Consider the following 25,020-nt stretch of genomic DNA (forward strand, 5'->3'; position numbering starts at 1 on the left):
TTTCCCAAAAGATATAAAAAAAGACTCCAAAACCTTTTAATAAGTAAAACTAGTAGTTCAGAAACTGTAAAGTATACATATTTAAACATGTTAAAAGGTAAAATTACATGAACATCATACAAAGTCAAGACAAGCAAGAGTTTCTAACAAAGGGGTTACTAATGTTAATATATAAAAGCTGTTAAAAATTATCAAAATAAAAAAAAGTGAACAAATGGTTTATAAAGGCAATATAGGATAGCAAAGTCAAAGGATAAGAAACATTTAAAGAAGAATATTAATGTGCAAATTAGCATAAAAGTTATTTTGAACTCATAACACTTCTTGAGGTTTACTTTTAAATAGAAAGAAATAGGAATGTTTATATACTAATGTTAGAAATATGAGATGTTAGTTTTATTACAAAGAAATCCAGAAACTTCTATTAAAATAAGAAAATACAACTCAGTCCATCAGTCTCACTCCTAGAAGTTGTTAGAGGAAAATAAAAGCTCCAATGTCTGTCCACTAACCTACCATTCTATGCCACCTCTTGAAGGTGGTTTTCAGATCATATGTCCTAATGACAAAAATGTGAACAAATTATGACAATAATACGGACAATGGATTATTTTCAGTTAAAGGTTATTGTTTAGTGCAAGAGATGCAAAAATGTGGATGTAATATCTCCACTTTCAGAAAATGAAAACACACTCATGTGTGTGCATAAATAATAGTGTGTCTGTATGTGATTGTGAGTAAAAAGAAAAATATAAAGTTGACTAGCATTGCGTATCTACAGATTGTTGGTGTGGCGGGATTTGCTATGTGAAACTGAGAAAGTATGTATGAGACAGTATAAAATTCAAGTGATATATTACAAAAATCACTTTTACACAAAGTTTTATGTGCATGCATACAAGTATATATACATATATATGTAATATACATATTTGTGTATATATGCAATTACTGGACTAGTCTCTTTGTACCAACTAGTTCTAGAGATATGGGCATGAAATTAAACAATAAACAAAACTATTTCTCTTGTGGAATTTGCTTTTGTAGAAAGACTTCTTCCACTATATCAATTTATAGGACTTCCTTCCAGTATAACTTTTATGGCATTTTAAGAAAATGATGAATTCTTGGAAGACTTATTTAATTATCTTATGTTCGGTAAGGAGTCATGGACAAAGACTTTTCCCATATAATATATAAAATAGAATAATCATAGGGCTTCCCTATAGTATGAGCAATTTACAATTGATTTAACTTGAGAACACTTTCTCACTTTTAGGAAATACATTTCACTCAAGTATAAATACTGGCAAATACTGATAGGTGATTTCTGAATAAAGCTATTCCCACATGAAGTATATTTGTTTTGTCTCCTAGTAAAAACTTCGTGACTTCCATGAAAAGGGTTTTTCAGTCACTTTTATTAGCTTTTCTTTCCAAAATGAGTTTCTGGTATATAATGAGATTTGCTCTGTTATTTCTCATGTGTGAATTTGTTGATTTCAGGAAATAGACTGCTAAGTGGATGATTTCCTACAGTCATTATATTCATAATATTTTTCTCCTTCATGAATTCTCTCTAGGATTAAGAATGATTTGTGAATAAAACACTATAAGACATTACTTTCCTCTGTGAATTATTTGATGGATAATAAAATGTTGGTTTGAGTAAAAGTTTTCTTACATTTACTAAATTCACAGAATGAGATTCCTTTTGAAAAATTAAAGCTCATTTTTAATTAAATATGTAATTGTGGGCCTCCCCTGGTGGCGCAGTGGTTGAGAGCTGGGCTGCGAATCTGCCCGCAGACTCTGCAATGCCAGTTCGATCCCCGGCCGCTGGACTAGGGTCCCACATGGCACGCAGACCTCTCCTGCCGCCAGCTGCTCCCCTCAGCAGTGTACTTCGTCAGCCTGCCTGTTCTGCTCCCCACTCTGGCTCTGGTGAATTCTCTCACCCTCCCGTGCTTCTGACTGTACCCAGTGCTTGTATAATAAATAAATAAATAAATAAATAAATAAATAAATAAATAAATAAATAAATAAATAAATCTTTTAAAAAAATGTAATTGTAAAACTTTTTGAAAATAGTTTTCCTTAAAAACAAATGAACTGGGGCCTCCCTGGTGGTGCAGGCGGTTGAGCGCTGCACTGTGAAGCTGTCTGCAGCCTCTGCAGCATGGCTTCGATCCCTGCCAGCCAGCGAGAATCCCGCATGGCGAAGCAGACCTCTCCTGTCTCGCCCCTGCTCCTCCCAGCAGTGTATTTCGTCAGTCTGCCTGTTCTGTTCCCTGCTCTGTCTCTGGTGAATCCTCTCACCATCCTGCGCATATGGCCTGTACCCTGGTTCTTGTATAAATAAATCAATCCTAAAAAACAAAAAACAAATGAACTGCATAATAGTGCTGGTATAAAAAAACATGGCTAACACACACTACTGTTCCTAATGAAGTCTATACCCCAAATGCCTCCAATATTCACTGATTTTGGAGTTCAATTTAAAATTTATCTCCCCCATTCTACTTATAATTTTCCATCGTTCTTTTCTCAATCAATTCCCAAATGCCCCTTAAGGAGGCCCACTTCCTTCTCTCCTAGAGGTTTAATGCTGTTGACAAAAGGTAAAGTAGCTAGTTTTCCTTTGGGGGGCTTGAAAGTGTAGAATTGCATTTTTTGGTTAACATGGTTGAGAATCACTAACAAAGTAATTCTACTAAGCTTTGAAATTTTTATTTCAATATGCTGGGCTCTTACACCAGTCTTCATTAACCTAATTTCTAAACTAATCCTCCAAAGGAAAAAACTACACTATTTAAGAGGATATCTGAGTAGTTCTAAATCAATCCCGCTTTGCTAAATTTTGACAGCTACTATAATAAAATTCGACATTACTAATTTCTTCCCACATATCAAAGTTTATAAAGTCTTTAACAAGAGAGTGAATGCCTTAGCTTTTAGCAACAAAAATTGGGTCTGAAGTAATACTGCAAGTCAGAACATTTTCATTTTTAAGTATGGAGTTTTTTGCAATTATTTAATAAATACATTTCTGGACTCCACACTCCTTAAATAGGAGCGACTATCAGAATGAATTGAAAATTTCTTATAATGGCAGAGTAGATGCTACAGCCCTACGTACCACCTTTGAGAACTGAAAATTATGATTTATTTCATACATTAATTTAATAATTAAATACACTTAAATTTTTATTAAGGAATAGGAGTGCTACCAAACTGCAGTTATACAATTGTAGATAAGCTATAACCTCTGGAATTTGGGACTACCTGTTAAAAAGAAGTTATTTGCTAATTCCTAAAGAAACGTTGGTCAAGAGGTTTTAGGCAGTTTTTGACATGTTCACTGGATTAAAGAGATAAGTACTAGAATTAAAATTCTTATAAAAAGGAGGGGTCTGGTAAATTTCCCAAACCCTTAAGTCTTACCTCCAAGGAATATATGTGGGGAAAAATAGACAAGACATCACAGAGACTGAAATCCAGTTTCCAATAATCTCAATTTGTGATTGGATGAAGGCAATCACCCAATTGCCTTATGGTATTCCTATTGTTCTGAGCCTAGTTACCTGCTAGAAGCAAAGGTAAATGCTCTCTGGAAGACAATATCAACTAGACTATTTTATTAGCTCTACAATTTTATCATGTAGTGTCTGATAGAAGATTTTCAATCACAAGATATGAGAAGACAAAACAATCAAAACCCAAAAGAAACAACTAGTAGAATACAGAATCAAGGGCTCTAGATAATGGGGCTATCTCTAGATGGAGAAGAGGAGAAACATAATGACACAGATGCATAATTTGAGGAGACAACCCAAAATGTGCAAAAAGAAAATGCCCCACTAAGCTACAGATTAAAAAAAAACTGCAACCCCCCCTACAGGATGAATACATAAAAATTGAGGCATATCACAGTGCAGTTGTTGACAGCCCAAAGAGTTAAATTTTAAAGGAAACAGAAGTACAAAAAAGCACATTTCTATCAAATTAGATTAAATTAATTAGATTAAAAGCTTATTTTTCAGTCTAATTAATGGAAGACAAACTAATAAAACGTCTCCAAGTTTCTCTATTAAGAATATAACTGCCAACTTGAATTCTATCCTCAGTAATAATATCCTTCAAAATGAAGGGAAAATAAAGGTGCTTTCCAACAAACAAGAACCTGTCACTAACAAATTCACACTAACAGATATTCTTCTGTCAGAAGAAAAATTATTCTAGAGAGAAACAAAGGCCAAGAGGAAAAATAAATAATGAAAAGGGTACATCTGTGGATTCATTTAAGTGAGTAGTGACTCTGAAACAATTACTAGCATCTCAACTACATACAGAATTCAAACGCATGGCATTGATACTATGTAAGAGAAAAACCGTGTTAATGCTCTAACTCTTCACTTTATCCACAAAGTGGTGTGAGTATTCATTTATATAAGTCTTTAATAAGTGAAGTACCAATATTGTATTTATATCTGACAATAAAACTTACGGCAAAAAGCTTCACTAGAGATAAAAGAACATTTCAGAATTGTTTCAATTAACCAGGAAGAGTAAAACCATTCTAAATCTGTGTGTATACACACACAGAGAGACTCAAAATATGTAATGCACAATATGTAAAGCATAAAAAGGAGAGACAAAAATCACAATTATTCTTGATGATTATAAAGTAGGTCTTTCTAAATATAACAGAATAAAAGACAAGAAAGTCTATAAGAATACAGAGCATTTGAAAAAACAGATCAATTAGCAGTGATTGGGAAGGGATAGTAGTACCCTTCAAATGTGTAGCTATATCTTCCAAGAAAACAAGCTAAAACTCAAGACAAGTATGTTCCACAGTAATTTTGCATGTAATGAATGTTAAAGAATGATTAACAAAATTGGAAGGAAAGAATTCTAGATTTTGAAACTCATTTTCTTAATTTTTTTTCAAAGAGAAACCAGTAAAAAGCACAGGTTTCTGTGGACAAGGCTTAGAATCCAAAGTGCTAATATCTAGATTTGTTGCCAATGGCTAAGTTTCATGAATGTAGGGCAAATCCTAAAATGAAAAGTAGTTGGTGGGGCTGCTATTTATATCACTGATCACTTTTGGGATACAGACCAGGAACATTTCATACCTTTGTGTGAGTTTCCTGTTGCCACAGCAAGGAATTAAGGGAGCATACTGGTTACCTAAAGATGCCTATGAATAAGTCTTTTGATTTGCCAATCTCAAATTGTAAATGAAATTTTAATCCAAGTTTCCACATAATAAGATAATAAACAATGATTTCCCAAAGGGAAAAGAAGCAGAGTATTTTGTATCTTTAATATCAACTTTTATAAAAACTTCTGGCTTCTTTTTATTATAGACTTGAATTGTCTAAACTTTTGCCTTGATGTCAATGTCCTTAGGGTGCTTAGGCAATAAGAAAATTCTTCAGTGCTGTACTCAGTAGGAAATTTCTTTGGTCAATACTGAATATTCTTGCCACCCAAGGCATGAGAAAGTCAATAGCTATAAATTTATAAAACTATTTCTCCAAAAACGGAAACAAGAAAGATTGCCAAGTTATCTCCTTGCATATTTACTATTTGCAGAGGCTTGACAATTCTAGTAACTGTTAAGTAACCAAGCAGGGCCGTAATCTGTTGCTTTAACACTTTCTCCCAAGTGTCTTACCATATGTATGACCAGACATCAGGTATGTGACTCAGATATTCACACATCTGATTAGACAGAGAAAGTTGGCTTTAGTTATCTTCTTCTTCTTAGTTAAGCTTTAGCCTCTTACAATTTTATATCCCCACACCATGGTTGTGACATTGGGCATTCTACCCTCCCATTATCAGATTTCTTATGTATAGTGAGTTGTGACTTCCAGTCTAAGGTTTTCCTAAAATCACTGCATTTATAGGGTTTCTGTTTAGCATGAATTTTCTGATGTTTAATAAGATTTGATCTGATGGTGAAGGCTTTTCCACATTCAGTGCATATATATGGTCTCTCTCCTGTGTGAATTCGATGATGCTCATGAAGTTGTGACTTCTTAATGAAGGCCTTCCCACAGTCACTACATTTATAGGGTTTCTCTCCAGTATGAATTCTCCGATGTCTATTTAAGTGTGACTTCTGGATGAAGGATTTTCCACACTCAGTACAAATATAGGGTTTCTCTCCTGTATGAATTCGCTGATGCATAATTAGTGTTGATTTTCTTGCAAAGGCTTTCCCACATTCATTGCACTCATAATGTCTTTCTCCAGTGTGAGACTGCTGATGTATATGGAGACCTGACTTCCGAGTGAAGGCTTTTCCACAGTCACTACATTTATAGGGTCTCTCTCCAGTATGAATTTTCTGGTGTGTAAAAAGATTTGATCTGTCAGTGAAAGCCTTTCCACACTCAGCACATCTGTAGGGTTTCTCTCCTGTGTGAATTTGCTGATGTACATGGAGTTGCGATTTCTTAGTGAAGGATTTCCCACAGTCATTGCATTCATAAGGTTTCTCTCCAGTATGAATTCTCTCATGTGTAATAAAATGTGATTTGTGGAAGAAGGCCTTCCCACATTCAGTGCAAACATAGGGCTTTTCTCCTCTATGAATTCGCTGGTGCATACTTAGTGTTGACTTCTGAATGAATGCTTTCCCACATTCATTACATTCATAATGTCTCTCTCCAGTATGACATTTCTGATGTATCCTGAGTCGTGACTTCCATGTGAATGATTTTCCACAGTCACCACATTTATAGGGTTTCTCTCCAGTATGAATTTTTTGGTGTTTAATGAGATTTGACCTGTCAGTAAAGGCCTTCCCACATTCAGAACAAATATAGGGTCTTTCTCCAGTATGAATTTTCTGGTGTATAATGAGATTTGTCTTGTGAGTGAAGACCTTACTACATTCTGAACATTTAAAGGGATTCTCTCCTGTGTGAATTCGCTGATGCACATGGAGTTGTGACTTCTTTATAAAAGACTTCCCACAGTCACTGCATTCATAAGGTTTCTCTCCAGTGTGAATTCTCTCATGGGTAGTAAAATGTGATTTGCGGATAAAAGCTTTCCCACATTCAGTACACACAAAGGGTTTCTCTCCTGTATGAATTTTCTGATGCATACTTAGTGTTGATTTCCTTGTGAAGGCTTTTCCACATTCAGTACATTCAAAGTGTTTTTCTCCGGTATGTTTTTTATCATGTATATTGATATTTGAATTCTGAGAGCTATTTTTGTCACATTCTCTGTGTTCATAGGGTTTTCCCCCAGTATGAATCCCCTGACATTGGAACAGATCTGACTTCTGGATAAAGGTTTCTCCACATTCACTGCTTATAAAGAGATTCTCCTTAGTATGAGTTTTCTCATGGCTTGACTTTAGGGAAAATTCCTTCCCATATTCAGTACACATATAGTGTTTCTTTCCTGCATAAACCTGAGGAATGCTAAATTGGGTCTTCTGAGTGAAGACTGTCTCATATTTGCTGTATTCATGCTGTTTTTCTTCAGTATATATACTCTGATGTGCACAGAGTTGTGACTTTTGGGTGAGAATTTTCTGAGAGTCAGAAAATGAAAAGAGATTCTCCCCAGCATGAATTTGTGGATGTTGAATGAAAGTGTGTTTCTGAGTCAGAGGTTTTTTACATTGATTATTTTCATATACATTCATTTCTGCATGAGAATTCATATGAGTGAAAAAATTACCCACAGTCTTACCCAGATTTTCAGTTGCACCATTTCTATTATAATTACATAAGCTTATAATAGGCTTCAAACTTTTTTCAAATAAGTCATAATTATGGGTTTTTTTCCTTGAAGGAACAAGGTGTGTGTTTACACGAACTATTTTTCCAATGTCCTTATGGACATAGTTCCTCTCATGAACCAGGGTTTCTTTGTTGATGAAGGTGACAAAATTTAAATGTTTATTATAGATTTTCTCACATCTTCCTGTACGTTCATTATCTTGCCACAATTCTTCTAAAGTGGAATAAGAGTCATCTCTTCTGAGGAGATTAATTCTCTCAAACGGGAATGAAATTTCGTCAGACGTTCCTTCTGAAGTTTCAAAACCAATATCCCCATCTAAAAAAGACAGAAAAGATAAAACTAACACAAAAAACAGTTAACAGATAATAGAAGGAATGTGATATAAGAGCTGATTCAGGGTGAACACAGGGAAAAGGAAGAGTTTCTACATAACCTATATAATTACAGCAATCTATTTAGATAAGATGTAACAATATATAATAATAAAATGAACACTTGCATTACATTTACTATATGAGAAAAAAATAGCACTGACACATATTAGGCATTGTTTTAAGTTCTCTATTAACTCATTTACATCATCACAATCCTCTGTTCTTGGTATTACTGTTGTCCTTATTTTGTAGAAGAGGAAATTAAGCCAGAGAAGAGTTAAGTAATTCGACCTAAATCAAATGTTTGGTAATTGGGGAAAATGAGATCAAAACCGAGGCATATCAATTCTAAGCATGTAGCAGAACTACACAGTAAGGTGTCAGAAGATTCAAGTGACAAACTTGTGGATTAAAAGTATATATGATGGGGCCTCCCCGGTGGCGCAGCGGTTGAGCGCTGGGTTGCGAAGCTGCCCGCGGCCTCTGCGGCGCCGGTTCGATCCCCTGCTGCTCCCCGGCCACCAGAGGAGGGTCCCACATGGCGCGCAGACCTCTCCTGCCGCCCGCTGCTCCCCTCAGCAGTGTACTTCGGTCCTTCTGCCTGCTCTGCTCCCCGCTCTGGCTCTGGTGAATTCTCTCACCCTCCCGCGCTTCTGACTGTACCCAGTGCATGTATAAACAAAACAAACAAACAAACCAGCAAAACAAAATAAAAATAAAAGCATGCCTCTAAAAAAAAAAAAAAAAAAAAAAAAGTATATATGATGGCCTCCCTGGTGGCACAGGGGTTAAAGAGCTATCAAGCTATTGCCAGCCACTGCAGCATGAGTTCGATCCCCAGCCAGCCAGGGAGCAACCCACATGGCCCTGCAGACCTCTCCTGCCTTATCCACTGCTCCTCTCAGCAGTGTATTTCAGTAGATCTGCCTGTTCTGCTCCCTACTCTCTCCACTGAATCCTCGCACCCCACCCCACCTCTGGCTTACACCCCAGTTCTTGTATGCATAAATAAATGAATTTTTTAAAAAAAAATTATTTTTTTAAAAAAAAGTGTATATGAGCCTAGATTCTTATTATCATTCATCTATAAATCCACATCAATATCCTTGCTTTCTCTTTACCCTATTACCCACTGTTTTCTAAATATCAATTTATAATACTTATTTGTAGCCTCAGTCATTCTTATTTAGCCAAACAATTAATGGGTATATATAATTAATTTTTTTCTCCCTGGTTTGCAGTATAAAGAATCATTCATCCGTAGGAAGCTTATAATAGCACAAAGGGCAGAAAAGTCCATCAAAATACACTCCTTCCTTCAAAAGCTTTAAAATTGTAGCAAAGGGCCTCCCTGGTGGCGCAGCGGTTGAGCGCTGGGTTGCGAAGCTGCCCACGGCCTCTGCGGCGCCGGTTCAATCCCCGGCTGCTCCCCGGCCACCGGAGCAGGGTCCCACATGGCGCGCAGACCTCTCCTGCCGCCCGCTGCTCCCCTCAGCAGTGTACTTCGGTCCTTCTGCCTGCTCTGCTCCCCGCTCTGGCTCTGGTGAATTCTCTCACCCTCCTGCGCTTCTGACTGTACCCAGTGCATGTATAAACAAAACAAACAAACAAACCAGCAAACAAATAAATAAAGCATGCCTCTATAAAAAAAAATAAAATAAAATAAAATAAAATAAAATAAAATAAAATAAAATTGTAGCAAAGCATGTGGCTGCTTCAAAACAAAATGTCTGTCCAGCTTCATCTGTCATTAGATGGAGTCAAGTAATTCAGTTCCCACCAAACAAAATTAAAAAATATTTCTGTGACAAGGCCAATGTCTTAATGAAAAAAGTGAATCTCTGTAACCTTCTTCTCTTCTAACTGGCTCTATTCCAGATTTGATGCAAGTAGCAATGCCCTAGACAGGGATCAGAAAGCTATGACTTTCACACTAAATTCAGGTCTTTACCCAAAAGGTTAAAAATGGATTTGATACATTTTTAAATGGTTGGGCGGGGGGGGAATCAAAAGAAAAATAGTATGTCATAATGCTTGAAAATTAAAATGTCCATAAAATTTTTATTGGAACACAATCATACTCAATTACTGATATACTATCTATAGCTGCTTTTGAGTTACAACAGCAGAATCAAGTAGTTATGACAACAATCATATGGTTCACAAAGCCTAAAATACTTACTTCTGGGCCTTTAAAGAAAATGCCTGCTCTGAAGGATAATAATGTAAGGACTTTCCAGGAACCTTGTCCCTGAATGTCCATCAGAGCAGAATTGCCTAGCAGACCTGGCCACTCACCATGTGATGGATCAAAGTTTATGTTCCCTAGTCAGTTTCTTGGGGTACCTAAGTTTCAGGAGCTGGCTTCATTTTAATACATCATTTTTTGCCCAGAATGAGAATCAGCAATATTCTAAATTCTGAAATACTGTATAAGATATAGTAAGTTCTCAGTAAATATTTAGTGCAAAATAGATTATACTATTGTCTTATCCCATTTGTTTTTCAATATGGACACAGTCTAATCCATACTCATTCAACTGTCTAGGGCCTTGTGATGTCTCCATACACACACTTTAACTGTCATATCAAATTTTTACTCAGAGACATTAATGGCTTTCATTAATCCTGAGGACATCTAACATGGATTCCTAAACAAGGATTTTGATCTTTAACAATCATTCACTTTTTTTAGCTTACAACCCCACTGCTAAATCTGACATTTACATTACTACCAATTAATGTTCAATATAAAACTTTTGCTCCTCTGTTAAAAAGCAGTCACCATTGATTCAATTACTCATTCAATAAATACAAATCATAATCCAGGTCAATAAAATAGGTATATGAAAGCTATCTTTCCAATAGTCACCAAAGTCTATTTTACTATTAAGTCCAAACATTCTTTCCCTTCTCCCCATTAAGCTTACATTTTCTGTTCCTATTCAAAATTCATGGTTTTTTTTTAATGGATCATACTTAATTGGCATAGATATGTACCATAACAATAGCTTAATGCAAAAAGCTGACATTTTAAACATTTCATGCTGCTATCTTCCTATGCTCCTTTATATTGCTCCTAGAAGAAAAACTTAAATCCCTCTGAAATACAGCAAAAGAACCTCTTCTACTTATCAGACAAGTTCAAGAATTTAATTTTACTAAACATTCTCTATAGAAACATTTTTTAAAGAGTAAAAGAGTCAGTTATTGCATTTTAATGTAGTTTTCTCTGAGTTTCTGTAGGTTGGAGAATAAGAAAAAGGAAAACCACTGTTGTTAATTCATGAAGTGAAACATAGGCACAATAATAGTGTATATATTATGACAGAATGCAAAGTAATCAAAGGTCATATGCAGAGGGGGTGGGGATTATTAAAGAAAATGCTAAACATGATGGAAACTAAATAGAGACAAACATAAGTTGCAAATAGAGGCATGTTCTTTCTTAACCCAGAGAGAAAAGACTTTGTGATGTGTTGGCAATTTTGGTTTTGTTTCATATAGCTACAACAGGATAAACACAATAGTGTTTACATGTTTCCCTGAATACATAAGAATTCATTTTTATTATTAGCTTACTGTGTAAGGTAAGTATTCGTACTATTTCTTTTATTTTTTTATTGAGGTAATACTGCTTTACAAAACCTGTATGAAATCATACACCTCTAGGGTCGCACTTCTTCAGGTGTATGTTACCAAACACAATGTTTTAAGGAATGAAGTATCTAAGATACAGAAGTATCTAAGATAAACCAGTAATATAAAAATAAAGGATCAGCACCTGTAAATAGTGTTAGAATAATTTGGGTATGAGAAAATTTAGATATGGCTCTAGGTGATATCACTGGAAATTGAGGCGGAGGGCATCTTAATGATATTCCCTAAAGGAGAAAAACAGAGAATTGTTTGAGTCAATGAGGAAGGGGGAAAAAGAAAAAACTGCAAAGGAATATGATAAAACTTTGAAAGGTGGGCTACCTGCTCTCAGCACACTATGTTGTAATTGCCCTCCTGCACTGAACAAGCAGCCACCTGGTGGGGTCTTATATGGATAAGGTATTAGTCTCTCCTGAGAACACCATACAACAGGCCAATGACTGCTTGAGACACACAACCCACCGTGACAGGGGAAGAGCTGATGCCAGAATTGACATATGTGACTCAATCTGAGACACACCGATAGGTCTAGACTAAGACACAATCCAGGGTCACTTTATGGTGGACCCAAACCATTACAGTTGTCCCTAACCTCCGATTTTAACTTCCAGCTTCAGCTGGTTATGATTGTAACAGGCTCACAGGACTCAGTAAATGCAGCACACAGCAGCAGAGGTCCAAGTGTGTGCATGCCAGCAAGCAGTAGAGCCAGGCAGCAGCAGAAGAGAGACCCCAATAATAGTGGTCAACCTCTAGACAACTTGTTCATTGCATCACTCGTTAAGTCACCCATAAAGGAGGAATGGATACCACCCCATATTTGGTTCAGATGTCAAGGGTGATGATGTGACATACACATGAATGTATGAAAAGATTCGTTACTCACATAATGAGGCTTTTACAGAAGAGCTCCCAAGAAGGTCCAAACCTGGTTTGAGATAGCAAAAAAAGGAGACTGGCTTGGGGTTTTATGTTGGTTGGGTCTGGGGCAAGGCTGGCAGTTTCCATGCAACTTCCCACAGCACCAAGAAAGGGAGTACCTGGGTTTCATCAGTTTGTCAATATGTGTGGGGCAGAATATTAAGAGGAAAGGGGTGTAGCTTAGAAGATGTCAGCACTCAAACATAAAAAACAGATCTATTACAAGTTATATGAGGGCTGTTCAAAATGTTTTGTCATTAGAGAAAGAAATAAAACAGTAATTAAAAATTAAAAATCCATCAGCATAGCAAATTATTAGAAATATGGGCAAGAATGAGAAGAAATTGATAACTCTGGACAATTGGGATTGTAGACTGATATGTCAAATCTAGAAAATTTGTTATGCTGACTCAAATAAAGTATTAGTATAGCCAGTGATACAGCAACTCTATTATTTTACCCTAAGAATTGCTACTTTTTCGTAAGAATAGGTCATGAAGAAAGGTATTACAGTACTGATTGCAGCAGCCAGGAAGCTGGACAAGTACAATGTGGGGAATCTCCACACTATGGAATGCTATGCAGCAGCCAGAAGCAATGAAAAACACAATTAGTGAACCAATTTAGTACTGAAGAAAAATAATAAGATATTAGACAGGAATATAGCACAGTGACATATTTATACATTTAAAAATACCAATGATTTAAACTTTACAATGATCCCATAAATTCAGGGGCTGTAGGGATATAAAAAATTAGATCTATTAGAGCAGCTGCCTCTGGGAAGGATATAGATGACTATGAGGGGTAAAGATGAAAAGGCATAAAGAAATAAAATAAGCAGGGTGATTTAAACATGTTGATGTTGCTATTGCTACAAACTGAGTACTAAAATTAACTCAATTTCCTGCACACAAACTTTTGTAAAATACAAAATATGAGTCAAGCATACCAAGTTAGTGTTGTGTTAGCCAAGCTGGAAGAAATTGTCAGGCAAGAAGTATAATTACCTAAGTCACATAAATCAAAATGTTGTCCCCAAATGTAGGTAATGGTATCCTCTGTCAACAGAAGAGGCATGGGACATTATAAAATAAGGCCACCTCTTGATGGCAATTCTGAGGCACTAAGGGAAAAAAGAAAATGAAAGGAAACCAGCAGAGGTATGACCCACAGCAATTTTTTTAAAAGGCAAATCTACAAGTATCTGAATGGGTAAGAAGGATTTAAGACCTTGATGAAGACAAACAAATACAAATACTAGAGAAAGAGAGAAAAGCAAAAAAAAAAAAGCAGGATCCCAGATCCAATGCACTGCAATTGTAGTACATTCCCTCCCATAAAAACAAGCAAAGAAGACACTGGTATAGGGGACTTAAGTGGGATGGCATTTGCATATTCAAGGGTCAACTCTATCCAAGCAATTCCAAATTCATAATGTTTCAGAAACATCACATTAAAAAACTCCTAAGTTGCCAGTCCATTCACATCAGTTGTATTATCTCCCAGGATCTTGGTTCCCTACTCACCTACAGAGATCTGACTTGAGTTTTCACCATTCAGCATATATGGTCCTTCTCCTTGCTCCAGGTTGAAAATAATGTCTGGTTTGGGAACCTGACACCCTATTAATAGGAAATGACAGAAGATTTTGTGTCAGAGCCCATTACAATGAGGCGTTCAATTTACTTTTCAGAAACATTCATAGGGAACAAAGGTATACTCATAATAACCAAGAGAGATTATTAGACAAAATTATTACAAACTCCAGATATTTTGGATTCTTTTGAAAATCCACATATCCAGAAATCCCACGGATTTTTAGAAATTCTACTGAGGAAGAAATACACTCAATTAGGTTCAGCCTAACTGAGCAGAGCTGAGCTTACCCACTGAGATCAAGTTGAAATAGTTTTCCAGCATCACATCCCTGTATAGGTTTTTCTGAGTAAGATCCAATTGTTGCCACTCTTCTCTGCTAAAGATTACAGTTACATCCTTGAATGACACTGATTCCTGTAAAAACACATGCCCACTCAGTGTGAAGGATCAGGACTGCAGGATGGGAACAAGATTTTTAGGAACCTGCTTTATTTTTTTTTTAACATAACACAACATATCTCACTAAACACCTACATTTAAAAAATGTCACACCTTTCTTTCTGTACAACTGACACTATTCTGACTTGTTTTGGTTTTACATGTATGCTGGTTACAAATAAGCTGTGAAAACTCATCAAGCTGTATATACATGATGTGTGCATTTTTTTCTGTGTATGTCATATTTTATTAATAACTTACATAAGAAAAAACACATCCTGCCATTCACTTTATTTACTGATTTACTAAGTAAGACAATTCTTTAAAAAATATGATTAAAATAGACTTTTCAAAACAGTGTGGCATCTGCATAAGAATACAAATAGGTCAATGGAATATAATCAAGAATTCAGAAATAAACCCTCATATTTATGAGCAACTGATATCTGACATGGGTATCCAACAATTTGAAAGAGAAATATTGCCTTTTCAAAAGAGGGTGGTGGAACAAGTAGACATTCACATGCAAATGAATGAAGCTGGATATGGAGTTCATGGCATATTTTAAAAAAATTAACTCAAAATGGATCAAAGCTTCAATGTTCTTACACTTAGTCAACATGAAGTACAAGATGTAAATCTTTATGACAGTGGATTTGGCAATGACATTAGATATTAAATCAAAAGCACAAGCAAACAAAGGAAAAGGAGGTAAACTTCATAAGAATTTAAAAAGTTGTGTTTAAAAGACTATCATCAAAAAAGTGAAAAGAGGGCCTCCCCGGTGGCGCAGCTGTTGAGCACTGGGTTGCGAAGTTGCCCACGGCCTCTGAGGCGCTGGTTCGATCCCCGGCTGCTCCCCGGCCACCGGAGGAGGGTCCCACATGGCGGCAGACCTCTCTGCTGCCCGCTGCTCCCCTCAGCAGTGTACTTCGGTCCTTCTGCCTGCTCTGCTCCCCGCTCTGGCTCTGGTGAATTCTCTCACCCTCCCGCGCTTCTAACTGTACCCAGTGCTTGCATAAATAAATAAATAAATAAATAAATAAATCTTTAAAAAAAAAAAAAGCGAAAAGAGACAAGGAGAATTTTTTTTTCAAATAATCTCTCTCATATGGGACTGGTATTTAAAGTAAAGAATTCCAATAACTCAATAAAAAGAGAAATAATCCAATTAAAAACAGGCAAGAGGAATAGTGAGCCTCAACCTCCTAGGTAGTAGGTGGTGCCCATAGTCACTCAATGGCAGAATATGGAGCTTTCCAGACTCCACTCCCTGAGTGAGGCTAATGAGAAATAGGGGCAGAACTGGGGCTTTTGGCAGTTAAGTCGCTGGAGTTTCAGTACTTAAACCACTGGTGAGGAAGAGATGTCTGCAGAGAAGCTGCCAGTTTGCCATGTCACATTAGCTGGGACCTTGGTCTCTGCTCAGCAGACACTACGTGGGGCATCTGGCTATGAGTTCTCTCCTGCTCTCTCTGTAAGAGGTGTATTTATTAAAAGGACTAAGGAAGGGAGTGCCTGAGCCATAAAATTGTAGTAATAAGATCCTGGAGCTTAGCAGCTCTCCTGCCCACCTGTGTCCATGCAGGTGCCTCTCTTTCAAAAAAAAAAAACCAAAAAATAGGGCCTCCCCAGTGGTGCAGCAGTTGAGCGCTGGGTTGCGAAGCTGCCCGCAGCCTCTGCAGCGCTGGTTCGATCCCCGGCTGCTCCCCGGCCACCGGAGGAGGGTCCCACATGGCGCACAGACCTCTCCTGCTGCCCGCTGCTCCCCTCAGCAGCGTACTTCGGTCCTTCTGCCTGCTCTGCTCCCCGCTCTGGCTCTGGTGAATTCTCTCACCCTTCCAGGCTTCTGACTGTACCCAGTGCTTGTATGAATAAATAAAAATAAATCTTTAAAAAAAAAAAGAAAGTGACTCAGTACAAAAAAAATCTATTAAAAACAAAAAAACACCACTCTGGAGCTTCAACAAAACGCCAATGAAAATTCATCTCAGATTCTTAAAAGGATGATTCAAACATATACAAACATGAATCCAGATGCTCCAGAAATGCTCAGGTTATTAACACTCATTTGGCAGAATACCCCAGATATAAGGAGGAAATGAACCAAGATAGTTCTTCCCAGTTGGTGGAAATAGCCTTTAAAGTTTACAATGCAACAAAAAGGAGGCCTAAGCTTGCAATTGTTTCACAGACAGAGAAGACAAGACAAAGTTTAGGAGTAACAGAGAAGGGACATGGAGAGGAAGTAAGAGAAGAGAATCCTTAAGATAAAATCAGTGCACTTAGGGACCCTGAAAGGACAGGAGTCCTTTCAGAGAGAAGAAAAAGGAGAAGGAATAAGAAAGTGGGAAAAAAGGCAAGTAAGCAGATGACAGCACAGAACAAGAATTCAAACAAGTGTTGAAAAAGGGAACATAGGCAAAATAAAAGGAATGAAGAAAGAAGGAGGGCCTCGTCACTCCTTTTATTTTACCTAGATTCAGGAAAGTAGATGTGATCATGGCAGTCTAAGATGTGGGTTCAAAATTAGCTCTGGCCAGCAATAGGAACTGCACCAGTCAGAGGTGCTATGGTAAAGACACAACAGAAAACCTTCCTATAACCTCTGGAATGCCAATTTGGTGATACAAACCTTCAACACAGCTTTCTACATAGGAAGAGTATCTAATTCCCCTCCTTGGCTATGGCCTCTTATGTAAACTTAATGCACAGATTATTTTCTCACCCCAAGATCAGATGCTGCATTCCCCACCAGTGCAGAAAAAGTTTCTCGAGATGCCAAACAACCATACAAGGCAATAATTCCACTCTGGATAGCCCAGTTCTACTCATTGTGACAATCAACCTGTGTTTGTTTCCAAAGTCACTCTGAAAGTAATGTCTTACAGATTACTTGGAAGTTACACTCTATCTTTACTACAAATGAAATAAAGTATGTATCAACAATATAAACCATGTATCTAGTTTCCATTAATGCCAATTTTTCAAAAAGATAGAGACATTTTTACAGTTCAAAATTCAACTTATATGGGGCCTCCCTGGTGGTGCAAGGGGTTAAGACACAGCACTATGAAGCTATCCACAGCCACTGCAGCACATGGGTTTGATCCCTGGCCAGGGAGCTGACCCACATGGCGCAGCAGACCTCTCCTGTCTCACCCGCTCCTCTCAGCAGTGTATTTCAGTAGATCTACCTGTTCTGCTCCCCACTCTGTCTCTGTTGAATCCTCTCACCCTCTGCACCTCTGGCCTGCACTCCAGCTCTTGTATGCATAAATAAATATTTTTTTAATGTAACGTATATAACTATATTCCAAGCATGACTCAGAGTTGACAGTTCCTTCTTTATCTTTTTAGTCTCTTTTTCTCTTATCTTAGTTTTTGAATTTATACTTGTCTACCTCATTTTATGATTAGATGTCTACTAAAATTCCAGAACCTGTACTTTTAAACTAGAATTCTAAAAACTAGGACATTTAAAAAGCAACAAATATATGAACAAATGAGAACTCACCAGAGACTTGGTCATTTCTGGCTCTTCTGGCACAGGGCCAGAGACCTGAGAAAACAAATGGAAAGAGGTACAGATGAGAGAATAAAGCATGTCCAAGTCCACATGGACACACATCATTTTGTGTCCATGCACCTCACCTAAAAGCTTATTTTTAGAACCACATCATGAACACAGCATTCCATATTGCACAAGGATTTAAATATAGGATGACTAATAACCAAAAAAGGGTAGAAACATCTTGATACACAATCATTGTAAACTGCTGATACTTTATACACCATCCAAAGGATGTAATGCTATGTCAGATTAAAGTACTATAGAAAAATATTAAAATCTCAAGTAAAAGTAAAAAAGATGTACCAAATAGTATGACTCCATTTTCAATGAACTATGTATGTACAAGATATCTAAGAATGAAATAACAATGTGGGATTTACTGCAAAATAACCTACCAAAAGAGAAAAGAATGTGGCAAAGGTAAAGCATATAGGCCAAATGATTGGGCATGAGTTCCTAACTGTGGAAACTGATTGATAGATATATGGTGGTTCTTTATACTATTTGCTCTACTTATGTAATTTTGAAATTTTCATAGAAAAAAGTTCAAAAAGTACATTTTTAGATTACCAGGGAAATTTGATTTGGATTGAGTATAGATAGTATTAGGGAGTTATTATAACTTTTATTCGGTGGGGATTGGGCATGGTGGCTATACAGCGGGAAGAACTGTCTACATTAGTTGGACCTAATACTGTGGGTGATATGTGGTGGGTCATACTGTGGGTGAAATGACATGGTATCTAAGGTTTATTTTAGAATATTCTGTTTAGAATTTCTTACAAAATAGTTGTAAAGAATAGGTAAAAGAACACTGGCAAATAGTTGATAAAATGGAGAACCACAGGAGGGCATGTAGGGAATATCATTTTCTCTTCTTTTTCTATAATAAAATTTAAAAAATAGGGCCTCCCCTGGTGGTGCAGCTGTTGAGCGCTGGGCTGCGAAGCTGCCCGCAGCCTCTGCAGAGCCAGTTCGATCCCTAGCCACCCAAGAGGGTCCACATGGCCCGACAGACCTCTCCTGCAGTGCCCACTGCTCCCCTCAGCAGTGTATTTTGTAAGTCTGCCTGCTCTGCTCTCCCCTCTGGCTCTGGTGAATTCTCTCACCCTCCTGTGCCTCTGACTGTACCCAGTGCTTGTATAAATAAATAAATAAATCTTTAAAAAAATAAAAAATAAAATTAAAAAAATAAAAACTTAAAAAAAAACCTCTCCCACTACAGAAAGCAGTCTCAGGATACATACAGCATGAGTTGTGTACCAATCAGATTGGTCAAAGATAGTACTTTGTTTTATTAAGTCTAACTCTGAGAAAATTCCTTTTTCTGGGTTTTCCCTACCCACTCCTCACAGGAGTTGCCACATTCCTATCAAGCTGTGGTCTTGGCAAGATAGGGGCTTCTGAGACAAACTCTCCTAGCTGGCATGTTCACATTGAGCATCACCTTTGTCTGTCTTAAAACTTCACTCTTCTCAGGAACCCAAAGCTGGGTGAATGATCAAAGGTTGGCAAAAAAATTGAGTCTGAAAATGAGATCTCAGGCCTCCCCTGGTGGTGCAGGCAGTTGAGCGCAGTGCTGTGAAGCCGTCTGCAGCCTCTGCAGTGCCAGTTCGATCCTGGCTGGCTGGTGAGAAGCCCACATGGTGAAGCAGACCTCTCCTGTCTTGCCCGCTGCTCCCCTCAGCAGTGTATTTCATTAGTCTGCCTGTTCTGTTTCCCCCTCTGTCTCTGGTGAATCCTCCCACCCTCCCGCACATCTGGCCTGTACACCGGTTCTTATATGCATGAATAAATAAATCTTTAATAAAGAAAATGGGGCCTTCCTGGTGGTGCAAGGTGTTAAGATGCAACATATGAAGCTATCCATAGCCACTGCAGCATCAGTTCGATCCCCGGCCAGGGAGCTACCCACATGGCGCAGCAGACTCACCTTGCCTGACTCACCCGCTGTTCCCCTCAACAGTGTATTTCAGTCAATCTGCCTGTTCTATTCCCCACTCTGTCTCTGGTGAATCCTCCCACTCCTCAAACCTCTGGCCTGTACCCCAGCTCTTGTATACATAAATAAATAAATCTTTAAAAAAAATGAAAATGAGATCTGAAGGTTCAATTACCTGGTCTGACCTTAGGACTCTGTGGAAACACAAAGGGGTTCTGAGAAGAGAGTACCATAGATTTACACAGAAAGAATTAAGGAAATCGAAATGCTTCATCTGCAGTAAGGAAAGCTAAATACCAGAGATAGCATCTAAAAGACCCCTTATTGGTAAGAATCAAGAGACATTTTCAGAAAAGTACTTGCAGGATATCTATCTCAGGAAAACAGCCCCCCCCCCATGTGTGAAAAGTTAATAATATATTTCTGTCTATTTAAATGAGGTCAAAAGAATATGAGGGGTCTCATGATCAGCAAATTTCACGATCCAACATGCCTTCCATCTCCAATAGGAAATTATATTTTCCCTCCCCACCTCACAAGGAAGGAGGGCCTCCTTGCCCCACACATTTCAACCAATGAGAATTCCATACCAATGCACCAACAGTCAAACACATCAAACTCCCAGTTTCCTCCAATGAACTCTTTGGTAACACCTCTAAAATCTATTTATGTTCATGTGGGCTTTTGTGAGCATGTGTCTCACTATGAGATTGTACTTTACCAATTGCTAGTTGTTTCTGGCTGAGTATAAACCCATTTTATGTGTGAAATAACTAATTCTTTTTCGTAAATATAAAATGAAACAGACTAGAAACCTCAAACAGAAAAATACTATTCAACAAGAATTTTTGTAAAAGATTATATAATTATAAAAAAGGATGATAATGATATAAGGAGGCAATTAAAGGGAAAAGCAGTACTATTCTATGATAAAACATTTGTAACTATCTCCGGGGGAAAAAACTCAAGTTACATGGGGTGTAGAAAGGAAATAATGGGCAAATAATCTATCTTATCAAGGTATGAAAAGATTAAGGAAATGTGGAAAATAATGAGTTTAAAATAAATAGTAAGCATTTACTATTTCCTTTACTAAAGGAAAGTACAGAGTCAGGTAAATCATCACTACAGTAAGTTGAAGAAGTAAAATTACCTGAAAGACCATCGGTTGAATGAGAAAAAAAAGCAACATGATGTATTATTTACAAGTGATTAACCTAATGAGAGAAAGATGAATATAAAACACAGCAAAGACACATCATCCAAATGCAACAAAAGTGAAAGCAGGAATGGCAATATAAATATGAAGATAAAATTCAAGATTTAAAGTGTTTTGTGGAGGGCCTCCCCGGTGGTGCAGTGGTTGAGCACTGGGTTGCGAAGCTGCCCACAGCTTCTGCAGCACCAGTTTGATCCCTGGCTGCTCACCGGCCACCAGAGGAGGGTCCCACATGGCGCGCAGACCTCTCCTGCGGCCTGCTGCTCCCCTCAGCAGTGTGCTTTGGTCCTTCTGCCTGCTCTGCTCCCCGCTCTGGCTCTGGTGAATTCTCTCACTCTCCAGCGCTTCTGACTGTACCCAGTGCATGTATAAATAAACAAATAAATAAATAAATAAATAATTCTTTAAAAAAAATAAAGTGTTTTGTGGAAAAGAGAGATCCTATAAGAGCAACCAATAAATGAAAAATGATACAAAATGCATTTACCACTAGTGTATGTTTATCTCCTAAACACAAATAAAACCAGCAAAAAACTACAAGGCAAACTATTAGCAAAATTTATCTTTCTCAGAATATGATGAACCAAGGAGATCAAAAATAGTAAAGAAAAATATCTGAAAAATACACAAACAAGCTATATACATATATATATATATAATTACACACATGCATATGCTGTATACATCAAGTGAACTTTGCACCATAGAACCGAAAATACTTTTATATCCAATGAACAAAATTTATTGTGCAACTTTGCTTCAAAGAAAATCTCGATAAATTTTTATGCTGAGTTCACAAAATACATCTGATGACAACACAATAAAATTAAAATATTAAAATGTATCTTAATAATTTGGAAATGAAAAAATTTTCCTAAATAGGATCACAGGGAACATCACATTGCAATTATACATGTTTTAGCAAAGGTGTATTTGACGAAACTTTAAAATCCTAAACCTACCCAGTATAAAACCAAAAAAAAAAAAAAGAATGACAATTTTTTAATGACAATTTACAAGAAAAAAAACTATCTAAAAAGAAAGATAAAATCTAAAGAGTAGGGAGTAGAAACACAAGTAGTGACTCGAAAGAGTCATTGAAATAAACTTTGAGATGCCAAATAACAAAGCAAGAGTAAGAAAAATGATAATTAAGTATGACAAAAGAAGCTACTAATCTGGATACAGAAGGGATCAAAACAGGGTAAATGGAAAGTTACATGGAAACCCAACGCCGTGTGTGTGTGTGTGTGTGTGTGTGTGTGTGTGTGTGTGTGTGTGTGTGTGTAAATCTTCAGGGGGAAAAAAAAGGTAATAAATCAGAAATAGAAGTAAAACGGTGAGCATAAAAGAGCGAGTAAATCAATTAAGACCTAGCAGCATCAGTCACTCCTCAAACTCGTCGCCTTCAGTTCCCCGTTATCCCGTCCACCGAACCCCACCGATCGCATCGTTCAGCCTGCGGATCCACCATCAAAGGCCCCACAGACCCCTTCATTCTGCCCGCGGATCCACATCAAAGTCCCCCCAGACCTCTCCCCCTAACCCCCATCATTCCATCACTGATGCAACAGCAAGACAAGGACTTAGGAGACGCTTCTTTACTCAGCTCACGATTGCTCCCATCCCTGCCCCCACCTACCCCACACCCGGGCCCTCTCAGGGCAGTGGTCATTTACCTCAGGTGATGATTGTAATCACCAACTAAAAAGGGACCCACTTCCTCTTTCTCGATCCCTCCCTGGCCTTGCGGGGTGCCTCAGGGCGCTCCAGGGTGTGCGCATGCTCGCTAGTGTTTCTTGGCAAAAGCCTGCCAGTACTCAAGATGGCGGCGTGCTCTATACTGCCTCTCTCCCTCTTCAAATGGTTTAGATGTTGCTCTAAGATGCCGCTCCCGGTGTAGTCAGACACTGGCGTGTGGCCGGCCACGTCGAAGTGACGTACAGACTGGCTGAGAGATGTGAGGAAGAAAGGTGGCAAGCAGATATAGAAATCTGGAACTGGATAAGGAAACAAGTGCCTGATAGGCAAAACTAGCCCTAGGACTTTCTTTGTGCTGTTAGGGACTCAACAACAATATCAACCAACACGATCTAATCATCAATTATCTAACATTCCACCCCAAAATTGCAGAAACACATTCTACTCAAGCCCCCTGCAACATTTAAGAAGGTATACTATAATATGAGTTATAAAATAAATCTCATCAAATTTAATAGCACTGAAATCATGGAGTATACACTCTGGACACAGTAAAACCAAACTATAAATCAGCAATAAAAACACATGGGGAAATTTACAATTAGGGATTAAACATCACAGTTCCTAATAATGCAGGGAGACCCACCTGATACTATGAAGTCCCCCCACCACCCGCATCCCCTATTGCCCAGCCTTGGACTTCAGAGGACAACTCACCACATGCTGTGAAACCAATGTTGTAAACAGGCTGCAGCTGGGGAGGAAGTAGCAAGGAGATCACTGGTATGGAACTGGGAGAAATTTGGACAGACGGGTCATGAATCACCACCGTGGGGAATGAAAAGATACCGAGTAACACTGCTAAATAGAAGTAATGGGAAAGATAGGAGAGATCTACCCAGGGTAGGTTAAGGAGCCCAAAGCTCTATTTATACTCCAGGCACCAATGCTTAGTTAGGGTGACTAGTCTTGGGTGTGTCTTCACTAATGATCTGACATAATGGATCATCAGCTCTTCCAATCTTCACCTGAAGGTCCAGGTTCCCATTGTAGACCCATCCACTCCCTTTATTCATTCTAACCTCCAAAATTTGCCTGCTGGGCAAGGAATGGAGGCCTAGTTTTAAATTTAGTAATGAAGCCATGACAAGTAGTGTGCTCTCAATCTCTTTTTCTCACTCTCTCTCCCTATGTAATAAACCCTTTTATTAAACTCCTTTTAATTAATTTGTTGGGTCCTATCCTTTGTTCTTGAACACACAGCTGAGGGTTCACTAACTGCCACCCCCTGATTCCATGTTTGCACACTTTCAGCTATAAGTTTGTACAGATGACTTTGTTCTCTTGCCTGCTAGACCAGGGAGGGGATCCAGATCATTCAGATTATGTTCACACCTCACACCAACACTGGAGTTCTGCTCCAACCATGGCAAGATTGGGTCACCCACCAACTTCTGGTGATCACTAGCCAATTAATACAATGGCCAGGTTTAGTAAAGCAGAGGAAGAACTTTATTGTTTGACAAGCAATTGAGAAGAGGGAACTTATGTCCCAAAGCACCTTCTAATTGGGGGATAGGAGGTTTGGCGGAAAGGAGTAAGCTGGAGACACTTATTTTTGAAATGAAGATAAGAAGATGGGTGGTTAGGAACACAGGAAAATCGTGGCTTGGGGCTGTTTCCTTTCTGGGTCCATGGGTCCATGCTCCTTCCTCCCAGCTAGCGGTGCTGCTCCTAACTGACTCTTAAACATTTCAGTTTCTGTAAGGGAGGCGGGGTGGCGGGGTGTAAAAGTTGTACACTGGCT

General features: G+C 38.0%; 1 protein-coding gene across 4 annotated transcripts; it reads right to left on the reverse strand.

Moving 5' to 3' along the window:
• Positions 1–3,226: 3,226 nt before the first annotated feature.
• Positions 3,227–23,939, reverse strand: ZNF484 (zinc finger protein 484). Of its 4 annotated transcripts, XM_054689092.1 has the most exons (6): positions 23,192–23,438; positions 21,722–21,863; positions 18,295–18,339; positions 14,627–14,753; positions 14,267–14,362; positions 3,227–8,097 (listed from the first exon to the last, which is right to left on the reverse strand). In XM_054689092.1, the coding sequence occupies exons 3-6, from the start codon at positions 18,307–18,309 to the stop codon at positions 5,795–5,797; spliced, it is 2,541 nt and encodes an 846-aa protein (XP_054545067.1). In that variant the 5' UTR covers positions 18,310–18,339; positions 21,722–21,863; positions 23,192–23,438; the 3' UTR covers positions 3,227–5,794. The 4 variants fall into 4 exon arrangements, with proteins under 4 accessions (XP_054545067.1, XP_037349307.1, XP_037349305.1 ...); XM_037493410.2 differs by lacking the exons at positions 21,722–21,863; positions 23,192–23,438 and adding an exon at positions 23,931–23,939; XM_037493408.2 differs by lacking the exon at positions 21,722–21,863.
• Between the last annotated feature and the right edge of the window lie 1,081 nt (positions 23,940–25,020).

Source organism: Talpa occidentalis, unplaced genomic scaffold, assembly GCF_014898055.3.
Source record: "Talpa occidentalis isolate TD23 unplaced genomic scaffold, MPIMG_talOcc4v2.1 talOcc4.7, whole genome shotgun sequence".
NCBI classification, from domain to species: domain Eukaryota; kingdom Metazoa; phylum Chordata; class Mammalia; order Eulipotyphla; family Talpidae; genus Talpa; species Talpa occidentalis.